The sequence below is a fragment of the Hyla sarda genome, chromosome 6 (assembly GCF_029499605.1).
Source record: "Hyla sarda isolate aHylSar1 chromosome 6, aHylSar1.hap1, whole genome shotgun sequence".
In the NCBI taxonomy this organism is placed as follows: Eukaryota; Metazoa; Chordata; class Amphibia; order Anura; family Hylidae; genus Hyla; species Hyla sarda.
This window is the reverse complement of record NC_079194.1, coordinates 262217260-262244401: the sequence shown is the minus strand read 5'-3', so window position 1 is coordinate 262244401 and position 27142 is coordinate 262217260. Positions and strand designations below refer to the sequence as shown.

General features: G+C 45.7%; 1 protein-coding gene across 1 annotated transcript in view; it reads left to right on the top strand.

Moving 5' to 3' along the window:
• The first annotated feature begins 9132 nt into the window (after positions 1–9132).
• The window catches only part of ESRRA (estrogen related receptor alpha), a 75086-nt gene continuing 57076 nt past the window's right edge, over positions 9133–27142 (top strand). The window contains exon 1 of the mRNA XM_056527156.1: positions 9133–9194. Within this exon, the coding sequence (XP_056383131.1) occupies positions 9149–9194 (46 nt within the window). The 5' untranslated portion in view covers positions 9133–9148. The remainder of the gene's footprint in view (positions 9195–27142) is intronic.

The window sequence follows — 27142 nt, the reverse complement described above, 5'->3', positions numbered from 1 at the left end:
TTCCTAAATTCCAAGCTAAGTATTGTGCCCCTTAGGTCAGTCCAGTGAATGTAAAGTGGATGGCAGTGAATACAATGTACACATCACTGCTTTGTACTGTAAAGGAGCATAAAGCTTGGCATACATTTCATAGTACACTATGTCAAGAGTGTAGCAAACCATGAAAACAGAGTAGTGTGCCCCCCCCCCCTTCAGTCATGTTGGTGGCCGCTACATTTGTAGTCTTACTCTAAGTTCGAAAGCATTCATCCCTGAAAATGTAACTGTGGTGGCTAGGCTAACTGGGGTGATGTGTCTGGAAAAAGGTTTGTGACACCAAGGTAGCGTTAACCTCCATGCTCCAAGGGGGGTAGCTTCCTGGGCAAAGCGCTGGGGTAATAACAACCACAAATGCAGGGTTACGGAAAATACTAATTCTACTCAGGAACTTGCAAAAATATACAGGAAAAGTTCAACAGTAGTGGAAAGTTTGCTGGAGTTTGCTTCAGGGATAACAGGTTGCTTCAGGGCACAATGCGACTTGTACTCCTTGCTGACTTACTAGCTTTTTGCTTGCTGAATTTTGCTTAGATTGCTCTGGATTTGCTTGTATAGCTTGTATGAGACTTAGGAGCTGACCAAAACTGTCTCTACTCTCCCAATAGGAATCTGGATTTAGGGCTTACTGGCAGGGTTTATATTGTAGACTGGTGGACCGGAGTTGGCCAAGGCTTTCTATCTCCTGTTATATTCCTTTTTTGTGAATAGGGTACGTTGGCTCTCTTAGCTCTTCTCCCCACTGTTGACTTGCTTCTGACTGGAATGGTCGACCTGGTCAGAGGGATCCTGTGAAGGGTGTTATTGCTCTGAACAAATTAGTGCTGCAACAGGATTTTCTTAGGCCTGTCCTAATGCAGTGAGGTACAGGTCCGCAGCAGAGGTCTAGAGGTTACCTCCTCTCTCCTCTCTCTCTAGACACTGACAAACTCCTCCTAGTCTAGCAGACTTGGTAAGGCAGGGAAGCAGCCTGATTGGCTAAAGCAAGAATGTGATTCACCTAAGTATCCTCCTGAACAGACAGGTTAAAACTCTTAGGGCACAGTAGCATGAAAGTGCATTGACAATATATTACAAGTGCAATAAAAATGCATTTAAACCTGAGTAGTAAGTGATGTATGTCTCTGTGTAGAATAAACTACTGTATATTTTGCTTTGTACATAATAGTAACATAGTTTGCAAGATTGAAAAAAGACAAGAGTCCATCGATTCCAACCCAAAACCCCACTGAGTTGTTCCAGAGGAAGGCAAAAACCCCTCCATGAGGCTAATGCCAATTGCCCCATGACAGAGGAAGGAAAAATTCCTACCCGATCCTAATATAGCGATCAGAATAAATTCCTGGATGAACATTTTATTCCCATAAATATACTATCCATAACCTGTTATATTAGATTTTTCCAGAAAAACCTCACAGACATCACAACATCATGTGGCAGAGAGTTCCATAGTCTCACTGCTCTTACAGTAAACAATCTCTGTGATGATGGTGAAACCTTCTGTTCTCTAGAAGTAAAGGATGCCCCTTTTCATGGTTATCGGACTAGGTATAAAAAGATCACTAGAAAGATCTCTGTCCCATTCAGATATTTGTACATTGTGATCAGATCACCCCTAAAACATATTATCTGTAAATTAAATAACCTCAAGCTTGATAACCTGTATTGGTCCTGTAATCCTCCCATATCATCAATTATCTTTTTCACCCTCCTCTGCACCCTCTCCAGTTCAGCCATGTCCTTCTTATATACAGGTGCCCAGAATTGGATACAATTCATTAGCTGCCATATTCAAAGTGCTACTGTTTCTAAGTGCATTGGAGAGGTATTGCAGGAGATATTCAGGAGGTAGGCTGGAGGTGGATACAGTCTAAAGATGGTAAGATTTGTTTGTTTAGAGACTTGGTTCAGTGCATGAATTGTTGCGCATTTATTTCAGGTTCCACTCTTTGGAGGTTTGGATGATGTCAGATCTGTAGACAGTTCTCCTTGCTGCAGCAGGAAATTGCATTTTTGAAATCTGAGATGTTTAAATTATCTGTTAAACTCAGACTGGGACTGCTGCACTCTCACTGCCACTGCCGCAGAGGACCCCTAGAAATGGCAGATGGGTTACTGTAGGTTCTGGAAGACTTAGAGTTGTGGATAGAAGACATGTCCCACAGTCTGTGATTCTCCATAATTCATTTGCAGCACTCTCAGAATGTAAGGGCAACATAGATATTGGCTCAAGAACAGAGGGTGAGGAACCATCGACTCCTATGTCTAATGTATGCAAGACTGCTGCCAAGGACAAAGAAGATAAAGTAAAATCTGAAAGGAAGCAGCCGTTGCTGGGTGATTCAATCATAAGAAGTGTGGAGCTTAAGGAAAATGGTTTTGTGAGATGTCTCCCGGGTGTTACTGCTAGAAGAGATAGAAGATGTATTCTTAATATTGTTAAGCAGGTAAAGCAGGAAGGGGACGTGGATGTTCTTGTCCATCTAGGGACAAATGACCTGGCTTACAATGAAGTTTCAGAGGTGAAGGAATCTATTGATCACACTTGGTAATGATGTACAGGATTTTGCATCCACTGTTTCATTTTCTGAAGTTCTGCCTGTACATAACATTCAGAATGATAGGCAGAGGCGCATTAGAGGTTCAACTTATGGCTTAGTAAATGGTGTCAAGAGCAAGGATTTGGCTTTGTGTCTCATGATAGCTCTACTTGGAATAGAAAGAAACTGTGCAAAAAAAATGGTTTGCATCTTTCTCTTAAAGGAATGAATGTACTCAGTGAACAATTCCAAGAATTTGCTTAGGAGTATTTAAATTTGGAAGGGGGGGCAAAAGAGTGAAAATACATGAGTCCAATTAACCCCCGAAAACAATGCTAGAACATGTCAGGAGCACAGAGGTTAAGAAATGACAAGCTCAGAGTCCTGTCTACAAATGCCCGCAGTTTAGGTAATAAAATCAATGAAATTGGGTCAATAACGGTGTTACGCCTAGCGCTCCGGGTCCCCGCTCCTCCCCGGAGCGCTCACGGCGTCTCTCTCCCCGCAGCGCCCCGGTCGGTCCCGCTGACCGGGAGCGCTGCACTGTCATGGCCGTCGGGGATGCGATTCGCACAGCGGGACGCGCCAGCTCGCGAATCGCATCCCAGGTCACTTACCCGTCCCGGTCCCCTGCTGTCATGTGCTTGCGCGCGTGGCTCCGCTCTCTAGGGCGCGCGCGCGCCAGCTCTCTGAGACTTAAAGGGCCAGTGCACCAATGATTGGTGCCTGGCCCAATTAGCTTAATTGGCTCCCACCTGCTCCCAGACTATATCTGATCACTGCCCCTGCACTCCCCCGCCGGATCTTGTTGCCTTGTGCCAGTGAAAGCGTTTAGTGTGTCCAAAGCCTGTGTTACCTGAACCCTTGCTATCCATCTTGACTACGAACCTTGCCGCCTGCCCCCGACCTTCTGCTACGTCTGACCTTGCCTCTGCCTAGTCCTTCTGTCCCACGCCTTCTCAGCAGTCAGCGAGGTAGAGCCGTTGCTAGTGGATACGACCTGGTTGCTACTGCCGCAGCAAGACCATCCCGCTTTGCGGCGGGCTCTGGTGAACACCAGTAGCCTCTTAGAACCGGTCCACTAGCACGGTCCACGCCAATCCCTCGCTGACACAGAGGATCCACTACCTGGAAGCCGAATCGTGACAGTAGATCCGGCCACAGATCCCGCTGAGGTGCCGCTGCCAAGTCTCGCTGACCTTACCACGGTGGTCGCTCAGCAATCGCAGCAAATTGCCCAACAAGGACAGCAGCTGTCGCAGTTGACCGCCACGTTACAGCAACTTCTGCCTCTGCTACAGCAGCAACCATCTCCTCCGCCAGCTCCTGCACCTCCTCCGCAGCGAGTTGCCGCTCCTAGCCTCCGCTTGTCCCTGCCGGACAAATTTGATGGGGACTCTAAACTCTGCCGTGGATTTTTGTCTCAGTGTTCCCTGCATATGGAGATGTTGTCGGACTTGTTTCCTACAGAACGGTCTAAGGTGGCGTTCGTAGTAGGCCTTCTTTCAGGAAAGGCCTTGTCTTGGGCCACACCGCTCTGGGACCGCAATGATCCTGCCACAGCCACAGTCCAGTCCTTCTTCGCTGAAGTCCGGAGTGTCTTCGAGGAGCGAGCCCGAGCTTCTTCTGCCGAGACTGCCCTGTTGAACCTGGTCCAGGGTAATTCTTCAGTGGGCGAGTACGCCATCCAATTTCGTACTCTTGCTTCCGAGTTATCATGGAATAACGAGGCTCTCTGCGCGACCTTTAAAAAAGGCCTATCCAGTCGCATCAAGGATGTGCTGGCCGCACAAGAGATTCCTGCCAACCTGCAAGAACTCATCCATTTGGCTACCCGCATTGACATGCGTTTTTCTGAGCGACACCAAGAGCTCCGCCAGGAAAAAGACTTAGATCTCTGGGCACCTCTCCCACAGTATCCGTTGCAATCTACGCCTGGGCCTCCCGCCGAGGAGACCATGCAAGTGGATCGGTCTCGCCTGACCCAGGAAGAGAGGAATCGCCGTAGGGAAGAAAATCTCTGTCTTTACTGTGCCAGTACGGAGCATTTCTTGGTGGATTGCCCTATCCGTCCTCCACGTCTGGGAAACGCATGCACGCACCCAGCTCACGTGGGTGTGGCGTCTCTTGGTTCTAAGTCTGCTTCTCCACGTCTCACGGTGCCCGTGCGGATTTCTCCTTCAGCCAACTCCTCCCTCTCAGCCGTGGCCTGCTTGGACTCTGGTGCCTCTGGGAATTTTATTTTGGAGTCGTTTGTGAATAAATTCAGCATCCCGGTGACCCGTCTCGTCAAGCCGCTCTACATTTCCGCGGTCAACGGAGTCAGATTGGATTGCACCGTGCGTTACCGCACAGAACCCCTCCTGATGTCTATTGGACCCCACCACGAAAGGATTGAGTTATTCGTCCTTCCCAACTGTACCTCTGAGGTCCTCCTCGGTCTGCCATGGCTCCGGCTTCATTCTCCCACCCTTGATTGGACCACCGGGGAGATCAAGAACTGGGACTCTGCCTGCCATAGGAAGTGCCTCTCCCCCCCTCCCAGTCCCGTCAGGCAAGCCTCAGTGCCTCCTCATGGCCCCCGTCCTGGTGTCACACTGCCCCGTGCCAGGCTTCGCCCTCTGCCCTCCCTCCCCATTCCCACTCCTGCTGTGCTGCCTGCCGTTGAGGAAACCCTCCATTCTTTCCCGGTGTCCTCATCCCAGGGGAGGCAGTTACCGGACAAAGAAAAGGGGAGACCTAAGGGGGGGGGTACTGTTACGCCTAGCGCTCCGGGTCCCCGCTCCTCCCCGGAGCGCTCACGGCGTCTCTCTCCCCGCAGCGCCCCGGTCGGTCCCGCTGACCGGGAGCGCTGCACTGTCATGGCGGTCGGGGATGCGATTCGCACAGCGGGACGCGCCCGCTCGCGAATCGCATCCCAGGTCACTTACCCGTCCCGGTCCCCTGCTGTCATGTGCTGGCGCGCGCGGCTCCGCTCTCTAGGGCGCGCGCGCGCCAGCTCTCTGAGACTTAAAGGGCCAGTGCACCAATGATTGGTGCCTGGCCCAATTAGCTTAATTGGCTCCCACCTGCTCCCAGACTATATCTGATCACTGCCCCTGCACTCCCCCGCCGGATCTTGTTGCCTTGTGCCAGTGAAAGCGTTTAGTGTGTCCAAAGCCTGTGTTACCTGAACCCTTGCTATCCATCTTGACTACGAACCTTGCCGCCTGCCCCCGACCTTCTGCTACGTCTGACCTTGCCTCTGCCTAGTCCTTCTGTCCCACGCCTTCTCAGCAGTCAGCGAGGTAGAGCCGTTGCTAGTGGATACGACCTGGTTGCTACTGCCGCAGCAAGACCATCCCGCTTTGCGGCGGGCTCTGGTGAACACCAGTAGCCTCTTAGAACCGGTCCACTAGCACGGTCCACGCCAATCCCTCGCTGACACAGAGGATCCACTACCTGGAAGCCGAATCGTGACAAACGGCATCTGAGAATGTAGATTTAGTGGCTGTTACTGAGACATGGTTTAATGAAAGGAATGACTGTTACATATCCATACCAGGATACTCTTTATACAGAAGAGACAGAAAAGGCAAGAAAGGAGGAGGAGTGGCCCTATATGTGAAAGATAGCATAAAATCTAACCTAATACAAGTTAGTGAGGAAAACATAGAGTCAGTTTGGGTTACATTGCAGTTAGGTAATCATGCAGTAACTCATGTAGGTGTGATATATAGACCACCTGGACAAGTTAAAGAATTAGATGATCTACTAGTTGAAGAAATAGCTAAAATGACAATGAAAGAAGAAGTTATCATTATGGTAGACTTCCAGATATAAACTGGAAAATATCTAGTTCTGCCAGGAGTACAGATATTCTAAATTCCCTACTGGGATTATCTCTACAACAAGTGGTTGAGGAGCCAACCTGGAGGGCGGCCATTTTGGATTTGGTATTCACAAATGGGGATTTGATATATTATGTTATTGTGGGCGAAAGCTTGGGATCTAGTGATCACCAGTAAGTGTGGTTTAATATAAGAACAGTGAAGGAGTCACATCACACAAAAACAAAAGTTTTAGATTTTAGAAAAACAGACTTAGTCATAAATGAGTCCCTATCAGACTGGAACGGATTACATGGAGTCCAGGGGAAATGGGACTACTTAAAAGACGCATTATTGAAGGCAACAGAAAATTGCATTAGACTTGTCAGTAAAAGCAGTAAAAGAAAGAGACCATTGTGGTCTCAGCAGAAGTGGCCAAAATTGTAAAAAAACAAAAAGATAGCATTTAGTATTCATAAAACAACCCAGAGCAATGAAGATAGGGAAATCTACAAGACTAGGCAGAAAGAGGCCAAGCAAGTTATAAGAACTTCTAAAGCGCAGGCAAAAGAAAAACTAGCTATGCCTCTCTTGATACATCCCATGACTTTGTTAGCCTTGGCAGCAGCTGCCTGGCACTGATCACTAAAGTAGTGTTTATTGTCCACTAGTACCCCAAGTCTTTTCCGGTAGAAGTTTTACCTAATGTCTTATTATTTAGCACATAATTGTACATTTTGGTTTTATGGCCCAAGTGAATAACCTTACATTTCTCCGCATTTATACTTAAAGTGTAACGCTCATTAAACAAACTTTTTATATATTAAAGATAAAGCCCTACCGAATAACTTTTTAATTGCTTTTATGAAAAAATATTTCCTCCTTTCATGTTTTTTTTTACTTTAAAAACTTCTCCACTAGGGGTCTCCCTAGCAATCCTGTCAGCAAGCATTTCGCACTAAGTGAGTCTTCTCTTTTTCTCAGTTCCTCTCCCCTCTATCCACTTTCCACATGGCTAATTATATATAAACTGCTTATTTCCACTCTCCACGACTTGCCGTTGCTATGACAACCTCCTGTGCACTGTTCTTTGAATTGAGCTATTAAAGAGCATAGGAAAAAAGGTATTTTTAGGGGGGTTTTAAAGCAAAATAAATGCAGGGATAGAGTTAGTCAGGGTCAGGGACAGATGGGGAGGGGGATTAGGGAAAGTTTAGATGGTGATAGGTACTCTTTTATTTGCCCAAGCCTCCAGCTTCCTCAGATCCCTCTGTAATATTATGTTATCATCCTCTGTGGTAATCACCCTACAAAGTTTGGTGTCATCTGCAAATATACAAATTCTATTCTGTAATCCCTTTACAAGGTCATTAATAAACATATTGAAAAGAAGTGGACCCAGTACTGACCCCTGCGTTACACCACTAGTAACTGTCACCCAACCAGAGTAAGTTCAATTAATACTCACCCTCTGCTTCCTGTCACTGACCCAGTTGCTAACCCATTTACATATGTCCTCCCCCAGTCCCAGCATCCTCATTTTATGTACTAACCTTTTGTGTGGCACAGTATCAAACGCCTTAGAAAAGACCAGATATACAACATCCACAGCTTCACCCCAGTCCAAGCTACAGGGTGGGCCATTTATATGGATGCACCTTAATAAAATGGGAATGGTTGGTGATATTAACTTCCTGTTTGTGGCACATTAGTATATGTAAGGGGGGAAACTTTTCAAGATGGGTGGTGACCATGGCGGCCATTTTGAAGTCGAACATTTTGAATCCAACTTTTGTTTTTTCAATAGGAAGAGGGTCATGTGACACATCAAACTTATTGGGAATTTCACAAGAAAAAACAATGATGTGCTTGGTTTTAATATAACTTTATTCTTTCATGAGTTATTTACAAGTTTCTGACCACTTATAAAATGTGTTCAATGTGCTGCCCATTGTGTTGGATTGTCAATGCAACCCTCTTCTCCCACTCTTCACACACTGATAGTAACACCACAGGAGAAATGCTAGCACAGGCTTCCAGTATCTGTAGTTTCAGGCAGTGGCGTAGCTATAGAGGTCGCAAGGGTCGCAATCGCGACCGGGCCCAATAGCCAGGGGGGCCCGCAGGGCTGATGATAGCAGCACAGGCAAGCACGTGACCTGTCACAGCCTCTAACCCCGCGCAATTTATGCCCTGCAGCTGTCAGTGACAGGAGCAGCAGACTCTCCAGCTTCACACCGCAGCACCGCTCAGGAAGGTGAGTAGAGCTAGGTTGGGGGGGTTGTTGGTGGGTGTAATGATGAGGAGGAGGACGGGGAAGGGGTGGGGGTGTAATGATGATGAGGAGGATGGGGGGGTGTAATGATGATGAGGTGGACGGGGGAGGGGGTGTAATGATGATGAGGAGGAGGACGGGGGGGTGTAATGATGATGATGATGAGGGAGGGGGGTGTAATGATGCTTCCTCTAACAAACTAGTGCACCAGATCTCCAGATGTTGCTAAACTACAACTCCCAGGAAGCCCAGACAGCCAATGGCTGCTTTGGCATGCGGAGAGTTGTAGTTTTGCAACAGCTGAAGGGCTGTCTGGGCATGCTGGAGGAACACTGGAGCAGTTGCCCATAGCAACCAATCAGATTCCAGCTTTCATTTTAAAAAAAGGCCTCTGAAAAATTTAATCTAAAATGTGATTGGTTGCTATAGGTGACTGCTCTATTGTTCCTCTGCACAAGGTTGGATAAATCTCCCCCGTTATTCTTGCCATGAAAAAGCAACAGGAACCTCCCGTAGGAATGGAGACAAGCATTGGTGTGATGTTATTTGCATGGGACTGTATATTGGTGGTATGGGAGTGATGTTATTTACATGGGACTGTATTTTGGTGGTATGGGAGTGATGTTATTTACATGGGACTGTATATTGGTGGTATAGGAGTGATGTTATTTACATGGGACTGTATATTGGTGGTATGAGAGTGATGTTATTTCCATGGGACTGTATATTGGTGGTATGGGAGTGATGTTATTTACATCGGACTGTATATTGGTGGTATAGGAGTGATGTTATTTACATAGTACTGTATTTTGGTGGTAGGGGAGTGATGTTATTTACATGGGACTGTATTTTGGTGGTAGGGGAGTGATGTTATTTACATAGGACTGTATTTTGGTGCTAGGGGAGTGATGTTATTTACATGGGACTGTATATTGGTGGTATAATTGGTGATCATAATATAATATATTATAACTTGTTCTTCAATAAGGGAATCTCTCGAGAGGCCTCAAAAACAAAGAACTTTAGGAAGGTAAAGTTCAATCAACTCAGAGAAGCCCTTAACAATATAAAATGGGATATCCTCAAAAAAAGCAATACTGACACTAAATGGGAGACTTTTAACCCCTTAAGGACCAAGGGCGTACAGGTACACCTTTGCTCCCTGGTACTTAAGGACCAAGGGCGTACCTGTACGCCCGTGGGAATTTCAGTCCCCGCCGCGCGCCGGGCAGGGACCGGACCGGGGTGACTGCTGATATCTATCAGCAGGCACCCCGCGCAAATGCCCAGGGGGGTCAACAGACCCCCCCATGTCGGCGATCGGCGCAAGTCACAAGTGAATTCACACTTGCGATTTGTGCGATTACGGGTCATTACGGGTCTATGGTGACCCGGTGACCCGGAATAGAAGGGGGATCGCGGGTGTCCATGACACCCACAACCCCCCTGAAGAGATAGGAGTGAGGTGGCAGGGGTGCCACCCCTCCTATCCCTGCTATTGGTGGTCTAGACGCGACCACCAATAGCAGATCGGGGGTGGGGGGGTTAACTTACGTTTTCCCCGTTCTGCCCACCCACAATAGGCGGGGCAGAACGGGGAAACGACAGAGGACCGGCGCCGGAGTCCACTTACCGATCTGCGTAGGCTGCGGGCGACGATCGGCATCGGAGATCGGCGGGCGGCGATGTTGTGCAGCAAGCTCCCTGGATCCGATGGAAGCCGGTAAGTTGCCTAGCAACATCTGGAGGGCTGCAGTCCGAGACCACTATATGCTGGTGTTGCCCTTTACTTTTTATTTTCACAAGAGGTAAAAGGAAAAAAAGACCCCCAAAATTTGTAACGCAATTACTCCTGAGTACGGAAATACCCTATATGTGGGCGTAAAATGCTCTGCAGACGCACAACAAGGCTCAGGAGTGAGAGCCCACTATGTACATTTGAAGCCTAAACTGGTGATTTGCACAGGGGTGGCAAATTTTACAGCAGTTCTGACATAAACGCAAAAAAATAACTACCGACATGTGACCCCATTTTGGAAACTACACCCCTCACGGAATGTAACAAGGGGTATAGTGAGCATTAACACCCCACAGGTGTTTGACAAATTTTTGTTAAAGTTGGGAAAATTAAAAAAAAAAAAAATTTTCACTAAAATGCTGGTGTTACCCTAAATTTTTCATATTCACAAGGGAAAATAGGAAAAAAGCCCCCCAAAATTTGTAACCCCATTTCTTCTGAGTAAGAAAATACCCCAAATATGGATGTAAAGTGCTCAGCGGGCAAACTACAATGTTCAGAACAGAAGGAGCGCCATTGGGATTTTGAAGAGAAAATGTGTCCGGAATTGAAGGCCACGTGTGTTTACAAAGCCCCCATAGTGTAGTGTCAGAACAATGGACCCCCCAACATGTGACCCCATTTTGGAAACTACACCTCTCACGTAATGTAATAAGGGGTGCAGTGAGCATTTATGCCCCACAGGTGTCTGACAGATTTTTGGAACAGTGGTCCGTGAAAATGAAAAATTTAATTTTTCATTTGCTCATCTACTGTTCCAAAGAACTGTCAAATGCCAGTGGGGTGTAAATACTCACTGCACCCCTTATTAAATTCTGAGGGATGTAGTTTCCAAAATGGGGTCACATGTGGGGGGTCCACTGTTCTGGCACTACGGGGGGCTTTGTAAATGCACATGGCCCCTGACTACCATTCCAAACAAATTCACTCTTCAAAAGCTCAATGGCGCTCCTCCTCTTCTGAGCATTGTAGTTTGACCGCAGGGCACTTGACGTCCACACATGGGGTATTTCCATACTCAGAAGAAATGGGGTTACAAATTTTGGGGGTATTTTCTGCTATTAACCCTTGCAAAAATGTGAAATTTGGGGGGAAACACACATTTTTGTGAAATTTTTTTACATTTTTTTTTACATATGCAAAAGTTGTGAAACCCCTGTGGGGTATTAAGGCTCACTCTATTCCTTGTTACGTTCCTTAAGGGGTCTAGTTTCCAAAATGGTATGCCATGTGGGTTTTTTTTTGCTGTTCTGGCACCATAGGGGCTTCCTAAATGCGACATGCCCCCTGACCAAAATTTGCTCTCAAAAAGCCAAATATGACTCCTTCCCTTCTGAGCATTGTAGTTTGTCCGTAGTGCACTTCAGGTCAACTTATGGTGTACCTCCATACTCAGAAGAGATGGAGTTACAAATTTTGGGGTGTATTTTCTGCTATTAACCCTTGCAAAAATGTGAAATTTGGGGGGGAAACACACATTTTTGTGAAATTATTATTTTTTTTTACATATGCAAAAGTCGTGAAACACCTGTGGGGAATTAATTCCTTGTTACGTTCCTCAAGGGGTCTAGTTTCCAAAATGGTATGCCAGGTGTTTTTTTTTTTTTTTTGCTGTTCTGGCACCATAGGGGCTTCCTAAATGCAACATGCCCCCCAAAAACCATTTCAGAAAAACGTACTCTCCAAAATCCCCTTGTCGCTTCTGAGCCCTCTACTGTGCCCGCCGAACACTTTACATAGACATATGAGGTACCGGTATGTGCTTACTCGAGAGAAATCGGGCTACAAATACAAGTATAAATTTTCTCCTTTTACCCCTTGTAAAAATTCAACAATTGGGTCTACAAGAAGTGTAAAAAATGAAGATTGTGAATTTTCTCCTTCACTTTGCTGCTATTCCTGTGAAACACCTAAAGGGTTAAAACGCTGACTGAATGTCATTTTGAATACTTTAGGGGGTGCAGTTTTTATAATGGGGTCTTTTATGGGGTATTTCTAATATGAAGACCCTTCAAATCCACTTCAAACCTGAACTGGTCCCTGAAAAATAGTGAGTTTGAAAATTTTGTGAAAAATATGAAAATTGCTGCTGAACTTTGAAGCCCTCTGGTGTCTTCCAAAAGTAAAAACACGTAAATATATGATAATAAATATATGATAATAAAAAAAATTTTTTGGGGAATATCCATTTTCCTTACAAGCAGAGAGCTTCAAAGTTAGAAAAATGCTAAATTTTCTATTTTTTCATCAAATTTTGGGATTTTTCACCAAGAAAGGATGCAAGTTACCACAAAAATTTTCCACCATGTTAAAGCAGAATATGTCATGAAAAAACAATCTCGGAATCAGAATGATAACTAAAAGCATTCCAAAGTTATTAATGTTTCACCCCTTAAGGACCAAGGACGTACAGGTACGTTCTTGGTCCTGCTCCCGTGATATAACGCGGGGTTACACGGTAACCCCGCATCATATCACAGTGGGCCCGGCGTCATAGTGGGGCTAAAAGCGAAAGTAAAAGCTGCCGGTTAACTCAGTGGGCTGTTCGGGATAGCCGCGGCAAAATCGCGCCATCCCGAACAGCTTAAAGGACAGCGGGAGGGCCCCTACCTGCCTCCTTGCTGTCCGATCGCTGAATGACTGCTCAGTGCCTGAGATCCAGGCATGAGCAGTCAAGCGGCAGAATCATCGATCACTGGTTTCCTATGAGAAACCAGTGATCAATGATAAAGATCAGTGTGTGCAGTGTTATAGGTCCCTATGGGAGCTATAACACTGCAAAAAGAAGTGGAAAAAAAAAGTGAATGAATATCAAGCAACCCCTCCCCTATTAAAAGTTTGAATCACCCCCCTTTTCCCATAAAAAAAACACAGTGTAAATAAAAATAAACATATATGGTATCACCGCGTGCGGAAATGTCCGAATTATAAAAATTATATCGTCAATTAAACCGCTCGGTCAATGGCGTACGCTCAAAAAAATTCCAACGTCCAAAATAGTGCATTTTTGGTCACTTTTTATATCATTTAAAAATTAATAAAAAGCGATCAATAAGTCCTATCAATGCAAAAATGGTACCGTTAAAAACTTCAGATCACGGCGCAAAAAATGAGCCCTCATACCGCCCCATACACGGAAAAATAAAAAAGTTATAGGGGTCAGAAGATGACAATTTTAAACGTATTAATTTTCCTGCATGTAGTTATGATTTTTTCCAGAAGTACGACAAAATCAAACCTATATAAGTAGGGTATCATTTTAATCGTATGGACCTACAAAATAAAGATAAGGTGTCATTTTTACCGAAAAATTTACTACGTAGAAACGGAAGCCCCCAAAAGTTACAAAACTGCGTTTTTTTTTTTTTTCAATTTTGTCGCACAATGATTTTTTTTTCCTTTCACCGTAGATTTTTGGCCAAAATGACAGACATCATTACAAAGTAGAATTGGTGTCGCAAAAAATAAGCAATCATATGGATTTTTAGGTGCAGAATTGAAAGAGTTATGATTTTTTAAAGGCAAGGAGCAAAAAACGAAAATGCAAAAACGGAAAAAACCCCGGTCCTTAAGGGGTTAAAGTGACAGTGGTCAGATGTTCAAAAAACGCTCTGGTCCTATCTTAAATTTTCACTGTAAGAGGTATATACCTTATGGGAATAAAAGGGTCAGAAATAAAAAATAAAAAACAATATGGATGAATAAAAATGTTAAAGGGGTTCTCCGGTGCTTAGACATCTTATCCCCTATCCAAAGGATAGGGGTAAGATGCCTGATCGCGAGAGTTCCGCCGCTGGGGACCCCCGGGATCTTGCATGCGGCACCCCATTTGTAATCAGTCCCCGGAGCGTGTTCGCTCCGGGTCTGATTACCGACGACCACAAGGCCGGCGGCGTGTGGCATCACGCCTCCACCCCTGTGTGATGTCACGCTCTGCCCCTCAATGCAAGCCTACGGGAGGGGGCGTGACAGCTATCACTCCCCCTCCCGTAGGCGTGCATTGAGGGGCGGAGCGTGACATCACACGGGGGGCGGAGGCGTGACATCACACACCGCCGGCCTTGTGGTCGTCGGTAATCAGACCCGGAGCGAACTCGCTCCGGGGACTGATTACAAACGGGGTGTCGCGTGCAAGAACCCGGGGTCCTTTGGTTAGGGGATAAGATGTCTAAGCACCGGAGAACCCCTTTAAGGGGGCAATAAATGACAAAAATAAGGCATTTAAATTACTAAAACAGGACAGCAGTGAGGAAGCATTAAAAAGCTATAGAGAAAAATGTAAAATATGTAAAAAACTGATAAAAGCCGCAAAAATAGAGACAGAACGACTCATTGCCAAAGAGAGTAAAACTAACCCCAAAATGTTCTTTAACTATATAAATAGCAAAAAGGTCAAAAATGAAAGTGTATGCCCTTTAAAAAATGATGAGGAAGAAATTATAAACGGGGATCAGGAAAAAGCAAATATATTAAACAAATTCTTCTCCACGGTATTCAAAATGAAAATGAAATGCCAGGTGAAATACAGCGAGATAAGGTAAACTCCCCAGTACAGGTCACCTGTCTAACCAAGGAAGAAGTACAGTGCCGCCAACAAAAAAATCGAAATAGACAAATCACCAGGTCCAGATGGCACCCCTATGTTCTAAAGGAATTAAGTAATGTAATAGACAGACCCCTATTTTTAATATTCTAGGACTCTATAGTGACAGGGACTGTTCCCCAGGACTGGCGCATGGCAAATGTGGTGCCAATATTTAAGAAGGGGTCAAAAGGTGACCCCGGAAATTATAGACCTGTTAGCTTAAAGGAGTAGTCCAGTGGTGAACCCAGTGGTGAACAACTTATCCCCTATCCTAAGGAAAGGGGATAAGTTTGAGATCGCGGGGGGGCGACCGCTGGGCCCCCCTGCGATCTCCTGTACGGAGCCCCGACAGCCCGCAGGAAGGGGGCGTGTTGACCTCCGCACGAAGTGGCGGCCGACACGCCCCCTCAATACAACTCTATGGCAGAGCCAAAGCACTGCCTTCGGCAATCTCCGGCTCTGCCATAGAGATGTATTGAAGGGGCGTGTCGGCTGCCGCTTCGTGCGGAGGTCGACACCCGCTATCTGGCCGGAGAGCCTGGCCCCCGTACAGAGATATTGCAGGGGGTTCCAGCGGTCGGACCCCCCGCGATCTCAAACTTATCCCCTATCCTTAGGATAGGAGATAAGTTTTTCACCACTGGACTACCCCTTTAACCTCGGTTGTATGTAAATTGTTTGAGGGTTTCCTAAGAGATGCTATTTTGGAATATCTTGATAATGATAAATGTATGACCCCATATCAGCATGGATTTATGAGGGATTGGTCCTGTCAAACTAATCTGATCAGCTTTTACGAGGAGGTGAGCTCCAGACTGGACCAGGGGCAATCGCTGGATGTCACATATCTGGATTTTTCCAAAGCATTTGATACGGTGCCACATAAAAGGTTGGTGCATAAAATGAGAAGGATTGGGCTGGGGGAGACGGTGTGTAAGTGGGTAAGTAACTGGCTCAGTGATAGGAAACAGAGGGTGGTTATTAATGGTACTGTTACTAGTGGGGTACCACAGGGGTCAGTCTTGGGTCCTGTCCTATTTAATATATTCATTAATGACCTTGCAGAGGGGTTGAATAGTAAAGTAGTAATCTTTGCAGATGACACTAAACTCTGTAAAGCAGTAAACACTATAGAGGACAGTGCACTGTTACAAATGGATCTGGATAGGTTGGAGGTTTGGGCTGAGAAGTGGCAGATGAGGTTCAACACTGATAAATGTAAGGTAATGCACATGGGGAGGAAAAATCCGGGCTCGGATTATGTATTAAATGGGAGAACACTTGGGACGACTGACATGGAAAAGGACTTAGGAGTCTTAGTTAACAGTAAATTTAGCTGTAGTGACCAGTGTCAGGCAGCTGCTGCCAAGGCAAATAAAATCATGGGGTACATCAATAGGGGCATAGATGCCCACAACAAGGAAATAATTCTATCGCTGTACAAATCACTAGTCAGACCACACATTGAATACTGTGTACAGTACTGGGCACCAGTGTACAAGAAAGATATAGTGGAGCTGGAGAGGGTTCAAAGACGGGCAACCAGAGTAATACAGGGAATGGGAGGACTACAGTACCCAGAAAGATTATCAGAATTAGGGTTATTTAGTTTAGAAAAAAGAAGGCTTAGGGGAGACCTAATAACTATGTATAAATATATCAGGGGACAGTACAGAGATTGCTCCCATGATCTATTTATACCCAGGACTGTATCTATAACAAGGGGGCATCCTCTACATCTAGAGGAAAGAAGGTTTCTACACCAGCACAGACAGGGGGTTCTTTACTGTAAGAGCAGTGAGACTGTGGAATTCTCTCCCGGAGGAGGTGGTCATGGTGAACTCTGTAATAGAGTTCAAAAAGGGTCTGGATGCATTTTTGTAGAGTAAGAACATTGCTGGTTATGTATACTAGATTTATAGGGACAGCATGTTGATCCTATTGGCCTATAGTTCCCTGGATCTATTTTTGACCCTTTTTTGAATATTGGTACCACATTTGCTAAGCTCCAGTCCAGTGGAACATTCCCTGTTATTATAGAATCTTGAAATATAAGAAATAAGAGTCTGTCTAGCACAGTATTTAATTATTGCAAAACCCTTGGATGGATACCATCTGGGCCCGGTGATTTGTGTGTTTTTATGTTACTAAGGTGGCACCGCACTTTTTCTTGGTTTAAAAAGGTGAGATTTGCAGGAGAATTTACTTTGTTCCCACACTTGTTATCTGACATTGGATTTTCCTTTGTAAATACAGTGGAGAAGTCATTTAGTAGATTGGACTTTTCCTCAGCCTTCTCCACCATTACCTCCATATTATTTCTTAACCCCTTAAGGACCAAGCCCATTTTCACCTTAACCTCTTAAGGATGCAGGGCGTACCTGTACACCCTGCGCCCGTTCCCGGTGTTTAAAACGGGTCACGCCGTGACCCTGCATCACACCGGGTCGATCCCGGCTGCTATTGATAGCTGGGACCCTGGGCTAACAGCGCGCAGCACAGATCGTTGTGCCGCATGCTATTAACCCTTTAGATGCTGCGATCCAAGTTGATCGCCGTGTCGAAAATGAAAGTAAAAGCTTCCCGGCAGCTCAGTCGGGCTGATCGGGACTAACGCGATAAAATCGCTATGTCGCGTCCAATCGGCGTTTGATTGCTCCAAGCCTGAGCTACAGGCTTCAGCAATCAACCCCCTATTACGCTGATCCATGCAAAGCTATGGCTTTGCAGGGATCAGGGTAAAAGATCAGTGTGTGCAGTGTTATAGCCCCCTATGGGAGCTATAACACTGCAAAAAAAAAGTGGAATTTTTTTTTTTAATAAAGGTCATTTAACCCCTTTCCTAATAAAAGTTTGAATCACCCCCCTTTTCCCATAAAAAAATAAAATAAAACTGTGTAAATAAAAATAAACATATGTGGTATCGCTGCGTATGTAAATGCCCGAACTATAAAAATATATCGTTAGTTAAACCGCACGGTCAATGTCGTACGCGCAAAAAAATCCATAGTCCAAAATAGCGTATTTTTGGTCACTTTCTATATCATAAAAAATTTTATAAAAAGCGATCAAAAAGTCTGATCAATGCAACAATGATACCGATAAAAACCTCAGAACACGGCGCAAAAGATGAGCTCTCAAACTGGCCCATACGCGGAAAAATAAATGTAACGTACCGGTCAGGAGACAGGAGGTGGATCCACTGAACCAGAGGGACGATGACGTGGGCCGTACCAGGGGAACGGAGTCTAAGGGACTACTGGTCTTCACCAGGGCCCGCCGCAAAGCGGGATGGTCTTGCTGCGGAAGGTAGCCCCCAGGTCGTTCCACCCGATAGCGACTCGACCCCTCTGGTAGCTGAGAATGGCGCGGTACAGGAGGAGCAGGCAGAAGCGTAGTCGGACGTAGCAGAGGTCAGGGCAGGCGGAACAGGTTCACAGGCGATAGTCAGGCAACAGGTCAAGGCAGGCAGCACAGGTTCACTAGCGGTAGTCATGGGCAACAGTACGGCAACAGGCAAGGGCAACACTGAACAGAGGGAACGCTTTCACTAGGCCTCCACTCCTCAAGTGCCAATTTTATGGCCAATAGTTCCCTATCGCCAATAGAATAATTTCTCTCGGCAGGAGTGAAGGTCTTGGAGTAGAATCCGCAAGAAAGAGTCTTGCCCCTGGGTGATTTCTGGCTAAGTATGGCTCCGGCTCCCACGGAGGAGGCATCCACTTCCAGGGAAAATGGCTTAGTGGGGTCAGGTCTGGAGAGTACTGGTGCGGAGGCAAAAGAGGCTTTCAATGACTGGAAGGCATCTTCTGCTTGAGGAGGCCAAGATTTGGGATTAGCCCCCTTTTTGGTCAGAGCTACAATGGGTGACACCAGAGTGGAATAATGGGGAATAAATTGCCTATAATAATTGGCGAAACCCAAAAATCTCTGAATAGCACGGAGTCCAGAGGGGCGTGGCCAGTCCAGTACCGCTGAGAGCTTTGCTGGGTCCAGCTGTAAACCCTGGGCTGAAATGATGTACCCAAGGAAGGGCAGGTTGGACCGCTCGAACAGACAATTCTCGACCTTAGCATACAGGCGATGCCTTCTAACGTGATAGAACTTGACGGATATGGACCCGGTGTTGGTCCAGGTTGGAGGAGAAGATGAGGATGTCATCAAGGTATACGACCACGCAGGTGTAAAGCAAATCTCTGAAAATGTCATTGACAAATTCTTGGAATACAGCAGGTGTGTTGCAAAGACCAAATGGCATCACCAGGTATTCAAAATGGCCATCCCGTGTGTTGAAGGCGGTCTTCCACTCGTCGCCCTCTCAGATTCAGATCAGATTGTAAGCTCCTCGCAGATCCAACTTGGTGAAGATCCTAGCCCCACGGAGGCGGTCAAATAGCTCGGAGATCAAGGGAAGAGGGTAACAATTCTTGACAGTAATCTTGTTTAGGCCTCTGTAGTCTATGCAAGGACGGAGGGAGCCGTCCTTCTTGGTAACAAAGAAAAAACCGACCCCAGCGGGAGAGGAAGATTTCCTTATAAAACCTCTCTGCAGATTTTCATGAATGTACTCTGACATAGCGAGAGTCTCTGGTGGTGAGAGTGGGTAGATTCTATCCCGGGTAGAACCGGGCACCAAATCGATTGGACAATCGTAAGGTCTATGAGGCGGAAGAACTTCGGCTTGCTTCTTGCAGAAGACCAGGTGGCGGAGGAACAACAGGGTCTCGTTTGACGAGCACTGACTTGAGACAACGACTGGAGCAGGAGGGAAACCCACTTCAGGATCTCTCCGGAGGTCCAATCCAGGATGGGACAGTGGCGCTGAAGCCAGGGCAACCCCAAGAGGAGTTCTAAGAAACAGAAGGGAAGAACCAAGAACTCCAGCGTCTCAGTATGCGAAAATCCAATGCCCATCAGTAATGGTAAGGTGCGGTACTGCACAATGGCAGAAAGTCTCTCTCCGTTGACAGTGGAAATGAAAAATGGCTTGGGCAAACGGACCACAGGGATTTGATGCTTGTCAACCAAGGAGGCATGGATGAAATTGCCAGCAGATCTAGAATCCAAGAAGGCGGTGGCAGTGAAGGTAGACTTGGAGGGAATGGAAAGCTGCACTGATACCATAAGACGTGGAGAGGAAGAATCCACATCTAGCAACGCCTCTCCTACGTTTACTAGGTGCGAGCGTTTCCCGAACGTGGTGGACGAAGAGGACAGTCTCTGAGGAAGTGCTCGGTACTAGCAAAGTACAGACACAGGTTCTAGTCTCTGCGACGGCTCCGTTCCTGCGGGGTCAGGTTCAGCAAAGCAGATTCTGCGGAGGTAACCCGGGCAGGTTCCTCAAAAACTCTCCTGAACTCTTGACAGAAGCTCTGGACGGAGGTAGTGGCTGGATCAAAGCGGTCCCATAAAGGTGTAGCCCAGGCCAGGGCCTTCCCGGAGAGCAAGCTGAGTATGAAAGCCACCTTGGCTCGTTCGGACGGGAACTTGTCGGCCAGTAACTCGAGATGGAGTGAGCACTGCGACAGGAACCCACGGCACTGCTTCGGATCACCGTCGTACTTGTCCGGCAAGGACAAACGGACTCTGGCACTGGAGACGACTGCAGGCTGTGATGGAGCAGCAGGTGCAGGTGGAGGTGACGGCTGTTGCTGGGCAGACAGGAGTTGCTGCATCATGGCGGCCAACTGAGCCAACTGTTGACCTTGCTGGGCTATCTGCTGATTCTGTTTAGCCACTACGGTGGTAAGATCCGCAAGGCTACGAAGAGGCGTCTCAGCGGGATCCATGGCCGGATCTTACTGTAACATACTGGTCAGGAGACAGGAGGTGGATCCACTGAACCAGAGGGGCGATGACGTGGGCCGTACCAGGGGAACGGAGTCTAAGGGACTACTGGTCTTGCTGCGGCAGGTAGCCCCCAGGTCGTTCCACCCGATAGCGACTCGACCCCTCTGGTAGCTGAGAATGGCGCGGTACAGGAGGAGCAGGCAGAAGCGTAGTCTGACGTAGCAGAGGTCAGGGCAGGTGGCACAGGTTCACAGGCGATAGTCAGGCAACAGGTCAGCGCAGGCAGCACAGGTTCACTAGCGGTAGTCACGGACAACGGTACGGCAACAGTCAAGGGCAACACTGAACAGAGGGAATGCTTTCACTAGGCACAAGGCACTAAAGATCCGGCGAGGGCAGGAACGGGCAGGAGACATTTATAGAATAGTGAGGACCAGGCACCAATCAATGGGCAGCGAGCGCTCCGGTACAGAGGAGGGGACCGGAGCGCTCACTTTTACAATAAAAAAGTTATAGGGGTCAGAAGATGACAATTTTAAACGTATACATTTTTCTGCATGTAGTTATGATTTTTTTCAGAAGTACGACAATATCAAACCTATATAAGTAGGGTATCATTTTAACCGTATGGACCTACAGAATAAAGATAAGGTGTCATTTTTACCGAAAAATGCACTGCATAGAAACGGAAGCCCCCATAAGTAACAAAATTTAAAAAATCTTTAATTTTGTCGCACAATGATTTTTTTTTCCGTTTCGCCGTGCATTTTTGGGTAAAATGACAAATTTCACTGCAAAGTGAAGAAGAAAGAAATTTTATTTTTCATTTTCATGGACCACTGTTCCAAAAATCTGTCAGACACCTGTGGAGTGTAAATGCTCAATGTACCCATTATTACATTACGTGATGGGTGTAGTTTCCAAAATGGGGTCACAATTTGGGGGGAGCGGTCCACTGTTCTGGGACCATGGGGGCTTTGTAAACAAACACAGCCTTCAATTTTCGGACACATTCTCTCTCCAAAAGCCCAATGGCACTCGCCACAGAGCACTTTACATCCACATATGGGGTATTTCCAGAAATAGGGCTGCAAATTTTGGGGGGATTTTTTCCTATTTTCCCTTGTGAAAATAAGAAAATTTAGGATGATACCAGCATTTTAGTGAAAAATATTTTTTTTCATTTTCACATCCAAATTTTACGAAAATTCGTCAAACCCCTGTGAGGTGTCAAGGCTCACTATACCCCTTGTTACGTTCCGTGAGGGGTGTAGTTTCCAAAATGGGGTCACATGTGGGTATTTTTTGTTTTTCAAACCAAATATAAACAACCACATGAAGCTAATGTAACAATTTATTGTTATTGTTTTACAATTTGTAAAAACCTTATTACAGCATGAATCCTATACCAGTACCTGTCTCTCTGCCGTCTCAGACATCATGTCCTCTTTATATCTGAAACTAAATCTTTCTAAAACAGAACTTCTTGTTTTTTCTCCATCAACTGATACTGTACCTAACCCTGACATTTCCATCTCGGTATGTGGTACTACCATAACTCCCGGGAAGCAGGCTCGCTGTCTTGGAGTTATACTTGACTCTGATCTGTCTTTCACTCCCCATATACAGTCTCTTTCACGTTCTTGTCACCTGCATCTAAAAAACATTTCCAGAATCCGCCCGTTTCTCACTACTGAAACTGCTAAAACTCTCATTATTGCTTTGATTCACTCCCGCCTTGACTACTGTAACTCTTTAGTAATAGGCCTTCCTTTCTCCAAACTCTCTCCTCTCCAATCCATCCTTAATGCCGCAGTCAGACTCATCTTCCTCTCCAGCCGCTACACCGATGCCTCCTGCCTGTGCCAGTCACTACACTGGTTACCAATTCAGTCCAGAATACAGTACAAAATCCTCAGTCTCACACACAAAGCTCTCCACAATGCTGCACCTCCCTACATCTCCTCTCTCATCTCTGTCTACCATCCTACACATTCTCTCCGATCTGCTAATGATCTCACACTAACATCTTCTATAATCCGAACTTCTCACTCCCGTCTCCAAGAATTCACTCGTGCTGCACCGGTTCTCTGGAATGCTATCCCTCAATCCCTCAGACTCAACAACAACATCCATAGTTTCAAAGGTGGCCTAAAAACACATCTCTTCAGACAGGCCTATAACATTCTCTAATTGGCCTCAACATATCCTCAATATATCCCCACACCTCTTGTTTGAATAGTTATTGTGTAATATGATGTCTGATACTTGTCTTTGTTCGTACCCCATAATTGTAAGCGCTGCGGAATCTGTAGGCGCTATATAAAATAAATAAATAAATAAGCATTAATTTAACGGAAAAAACATATATAATTCTCCAATGATAAACACCTGTATGTCCCTACTCGTTTCCCTGTGTATCTTATAGTATACAATGGTTAATCAGGGGATCAAAAAATACAGTATAAGAATTTACATAAAGGATCAGGGATTCTCCAAAAAGAAAGTATACATATATATGGATATATATTATTATTTATATTTATGTTTTTTCCGTAAAATTAATGCTTAGGATTCATACTGTAATAAGGTTTTTACACTTTAATAAATTGTTACATTAGCTTCATGTGGTTGTTTATATTTGGTTTGATTTGAGAAGCTATCGACACATACGTGTCGAATTGTCAGTGATAGTATTTATTGTTTTTCGTTTATGTCAGAACCACTGTAAAATCAGCCACCCCTGTGCAAATCACCAATTTAGACCTCAAATGTACTAGGCACGCTCTCACTTTTGAGCCATATGGGGAATTTCTGTACTCAGGGGAAATTGCATTACAAATGTTGGGGGTCTTTTTTTCTTTTTACTGCTTGTGAAAATGAAAAGTATGGGGAAACTAAGGATAGAAGTTGTCAAACCAATCTAATTTGCTTTTATGAAGAGGTGAGTAGAAGCCTTGACAGAGGAATGGCTGTGGATATAGTCTTTCTGGATTTGGCCAAAGCGTTTGATACTGTCCCTCACAGACGTCTGACAGGTAAGTTAAGGTCTTTGGGCTTGGAAACTTTAGTTTGTAACTGGATTGAACACTGGCTCATGGATCGTACCCAGAGAGTGGTGGTCAATGATTCGTACTCTGATTGGTCCCCGGTAATTAGTGGTGTACCCCAAGGTTCAGTACTGGGCCCGCTGTTGTTTAATTTATTTATCAATGATATAGAGGATGGTATTAACAGCTCTGTTTCTATCTTTGCAGATGACACCAAGCTTTGTAGCACAGTACAGTCTATAGAGGATGTGTATAGGTTACAAGATGACTTGGATAGACTAAGTGTCTGGGCATCCACTTGGCAAATGAGGTTCAATGTGGATAAATGTAAAGTTATGCATCTGGGTACTAATAACCTGCATGCATCGTATGTCTTAGGGGGGATTAAACTGGCAGAGTCACTGGTAGAGAAGGATCTGGGTGTACTTGTAGATCACAGACTACAGAATAGCATGCAATGTCAGGCTGCTGCTTCCAAAGCCAGCAGGATATTGTCATGTATCAAAAGAGGCATGGACTCAAGGGACAGGGACATAATACTCCCCCTTTATTAAGCATTGGTACGGCCTCACCTGGAATATGCTGTTCAGTTTTGGTCGCCTGTTCATAAAAGGGACACTGCGGAGTTGGAAAGGGTGCAGAGACGTGCTACTAAACTAATATGGGGCATGGAACATCTTAGCTATGAGGAGCGATTAAAGGAGTTACAATTGTTTAGTCTTGAGAAGAGACGTTTAAGGGGGGATATGATAAACGTATATAAGTATATAAATGGCCCATACAAAAAATATGGAGAAAAAACGTTCCAGGTTAAACCCCCCCAAAGGACGAGGGGGCACTCCCTCCGTCTGGAGAAGAAAAGGTTTAGTCTAAAGGGGCGACACGCCTTCTTTACCGTGAGGACTGTGAATTTATGGAACGGTCTACCTCAGGAACTGGTCACAGGAGGAACAATTAACAGCTTTAAAACAGGGTTAGATACATTCCTGGAACAAAATAACATTAATGCTTATGCAGAATTATAAAACTACATCCCTTTCCCTTATCCCCTTACACCCTTCACTTCAATTCCCTGGTTGGACTTGATGGACGTATGTCTTTTTTCAACCATACTAACTATGTAACTAACTATGTGACACCAGCATGTTTGCGTAAACATTTTTTTTTTTTTTTTTTTTTTTACAATAACATGCTGGTGTAGACCCCAACTTTACCTTTTCATAAGGAGTAAAAGTAGAAAAAGCCCCCCAAAATTTTTTAACACAATTTCTCCCGAGTACGGAAATACACCATACGAGGCACTGTTGCCTTGAAATACGACAGGGCTCCAAAGCGAGAGAGCGCCATGCGCATTTGAGGCCTAAATTGGGGATTTGCATCCACCACCAAAATACCCTATGGCAGTTTTTCCCAAACAGGGTGTCTCCAGCTGTTGCAAAACTCCCAGCATGCCTTGACAGTCAGTGGCTGTCCGGCAATATTGGGAGTTGATGTTTTGCAACAGCTCGAGGCTCCGTTTTGGAAACAGTACCGTACCAGGCGTTTTTCATTTTTATTGGGGGGGGGGGGGGAAAGGGGGTAACTGTGTAGGGGTATATGTATATGTAGTGTTTTACCGTTTAATTTGTGTAGCGTCGTGTTTTTAGGGTACATTCACAAGGGGGGGAGGTCAAACGTTCAGCTGTTGCAAAACTACAACTCCCAGCATGCACTGACAGACCATGCATTCTGGGAGTTGTAGTTATGCAACAGCTGGAGGCACATTGGTTGCGAAAAACTGAGTTTGTTACTTAACTCAGTGTTTTGCAAACAGTGAGACTCCAGATGTAGCAAAACTAGAACTCTTAGCATGTACGGTCTCTCAGTGCATGCTGGGAGTTGTATTTTTGCAACAGCTGCTGGCACACTGGTTGCGAAACACTGAGTTAGGACACAAACTCTGTTTCACAACCAGTGTGCTTTCAGCTGTTGCAAAATTGCAACTCTCAGCATGCATTGACAGCCGAAAGGCATCCTGAGAGTTGTAGTTTTGCAACAGCTGAAGGCGCACTCCTATAACTCCCAGCATGCCCTTCGTCAGTCCGTTGTAGTTATGCAGTATATATGTGATAGGAGGTCATAGGGAGCAGTATATATATGTGAAATTCGGGGTCATACAGAACAGTATATGTGAGATAGGGGGGTCATACAGAGCAGTATATGTGAGATAGGTGACATACGGAGCAGTATATGTGAGATATGGGGATATACAGAGAAGTATATATGAGAGATGCCATGGGGAGCGATGTGTGGAGGGGGTCTTTTGGTCCAGTCTGGGGTCTGTACACCAAAGGTGATCACCAATACACAGAATATCTGATCGGTGAGACCTGACCCCTGGGACCACCACTGATCCTGAGAAGAGGAGTCCCTTTCTGCTCCTGAGGGGACCCCGGACGGCCCTGATCGCCACCCAGCAGGGTAGTGGCCGATCAATCACGTGATCGTGAGGTGGCACCCGTGCCACCTCAATCCTGCTGTCCGAGACAGCCCCATTCACACTTTTTTTCCGGGTCACAGGAGACCTGATTGACCCAGAATAGCAACAAATCACTGGCCTGAATTGAGGGACCCCCCCAGGGGTTTGCATGGGGTGCCTGCTGAATGATTTCTGCAGGCATCCCAGTCCGGTCCCCGCCTGGTTAGCTGGGGGGACCGGAATTCCCACAGGTGTACTAGTACACCCTCTGTCCTTAAATACCAGGACGTCAGGGCATACCTGTATGCCCTTGGTCCTTAAGTGGTTAAGGGGCCAACATTTTCAGTTTTAAATTTATTACATAGGTGAAAAATATTTTGGGGTTCTTTTTACTTTCTATGGCAATTCTCTCTGCTATTATATTTGCTAGTTTTATTTATAATAGCCATTAAAAACCATATTTAACTGATTTAGCTGTCAGAAGTAGAGAGGGGTGAATCGAATCTAACGAATCCAAATTTGTTACAAATTTCAGGAAAAATTTGATTCGCAATGAATGCCAATATCACCGTGATTCTATCACGCAAATCGCTTCATTAAACTGCATTTAGTGTGGTCCAGGATAGCGGGCATCTAAAATGGTGGATCCACATGTGAGGACATGGGGCAAGGAATCCTGGGAAGGTGGGAACAAGGGTAGGCGGAATTACCCTGAATCACATGCAGGATGCAGCCTATCAGCAGCCAGTCATCCCTGTGATGTCACAGCCCTATATAATCGGCAGCCATATTTCGGCCAGT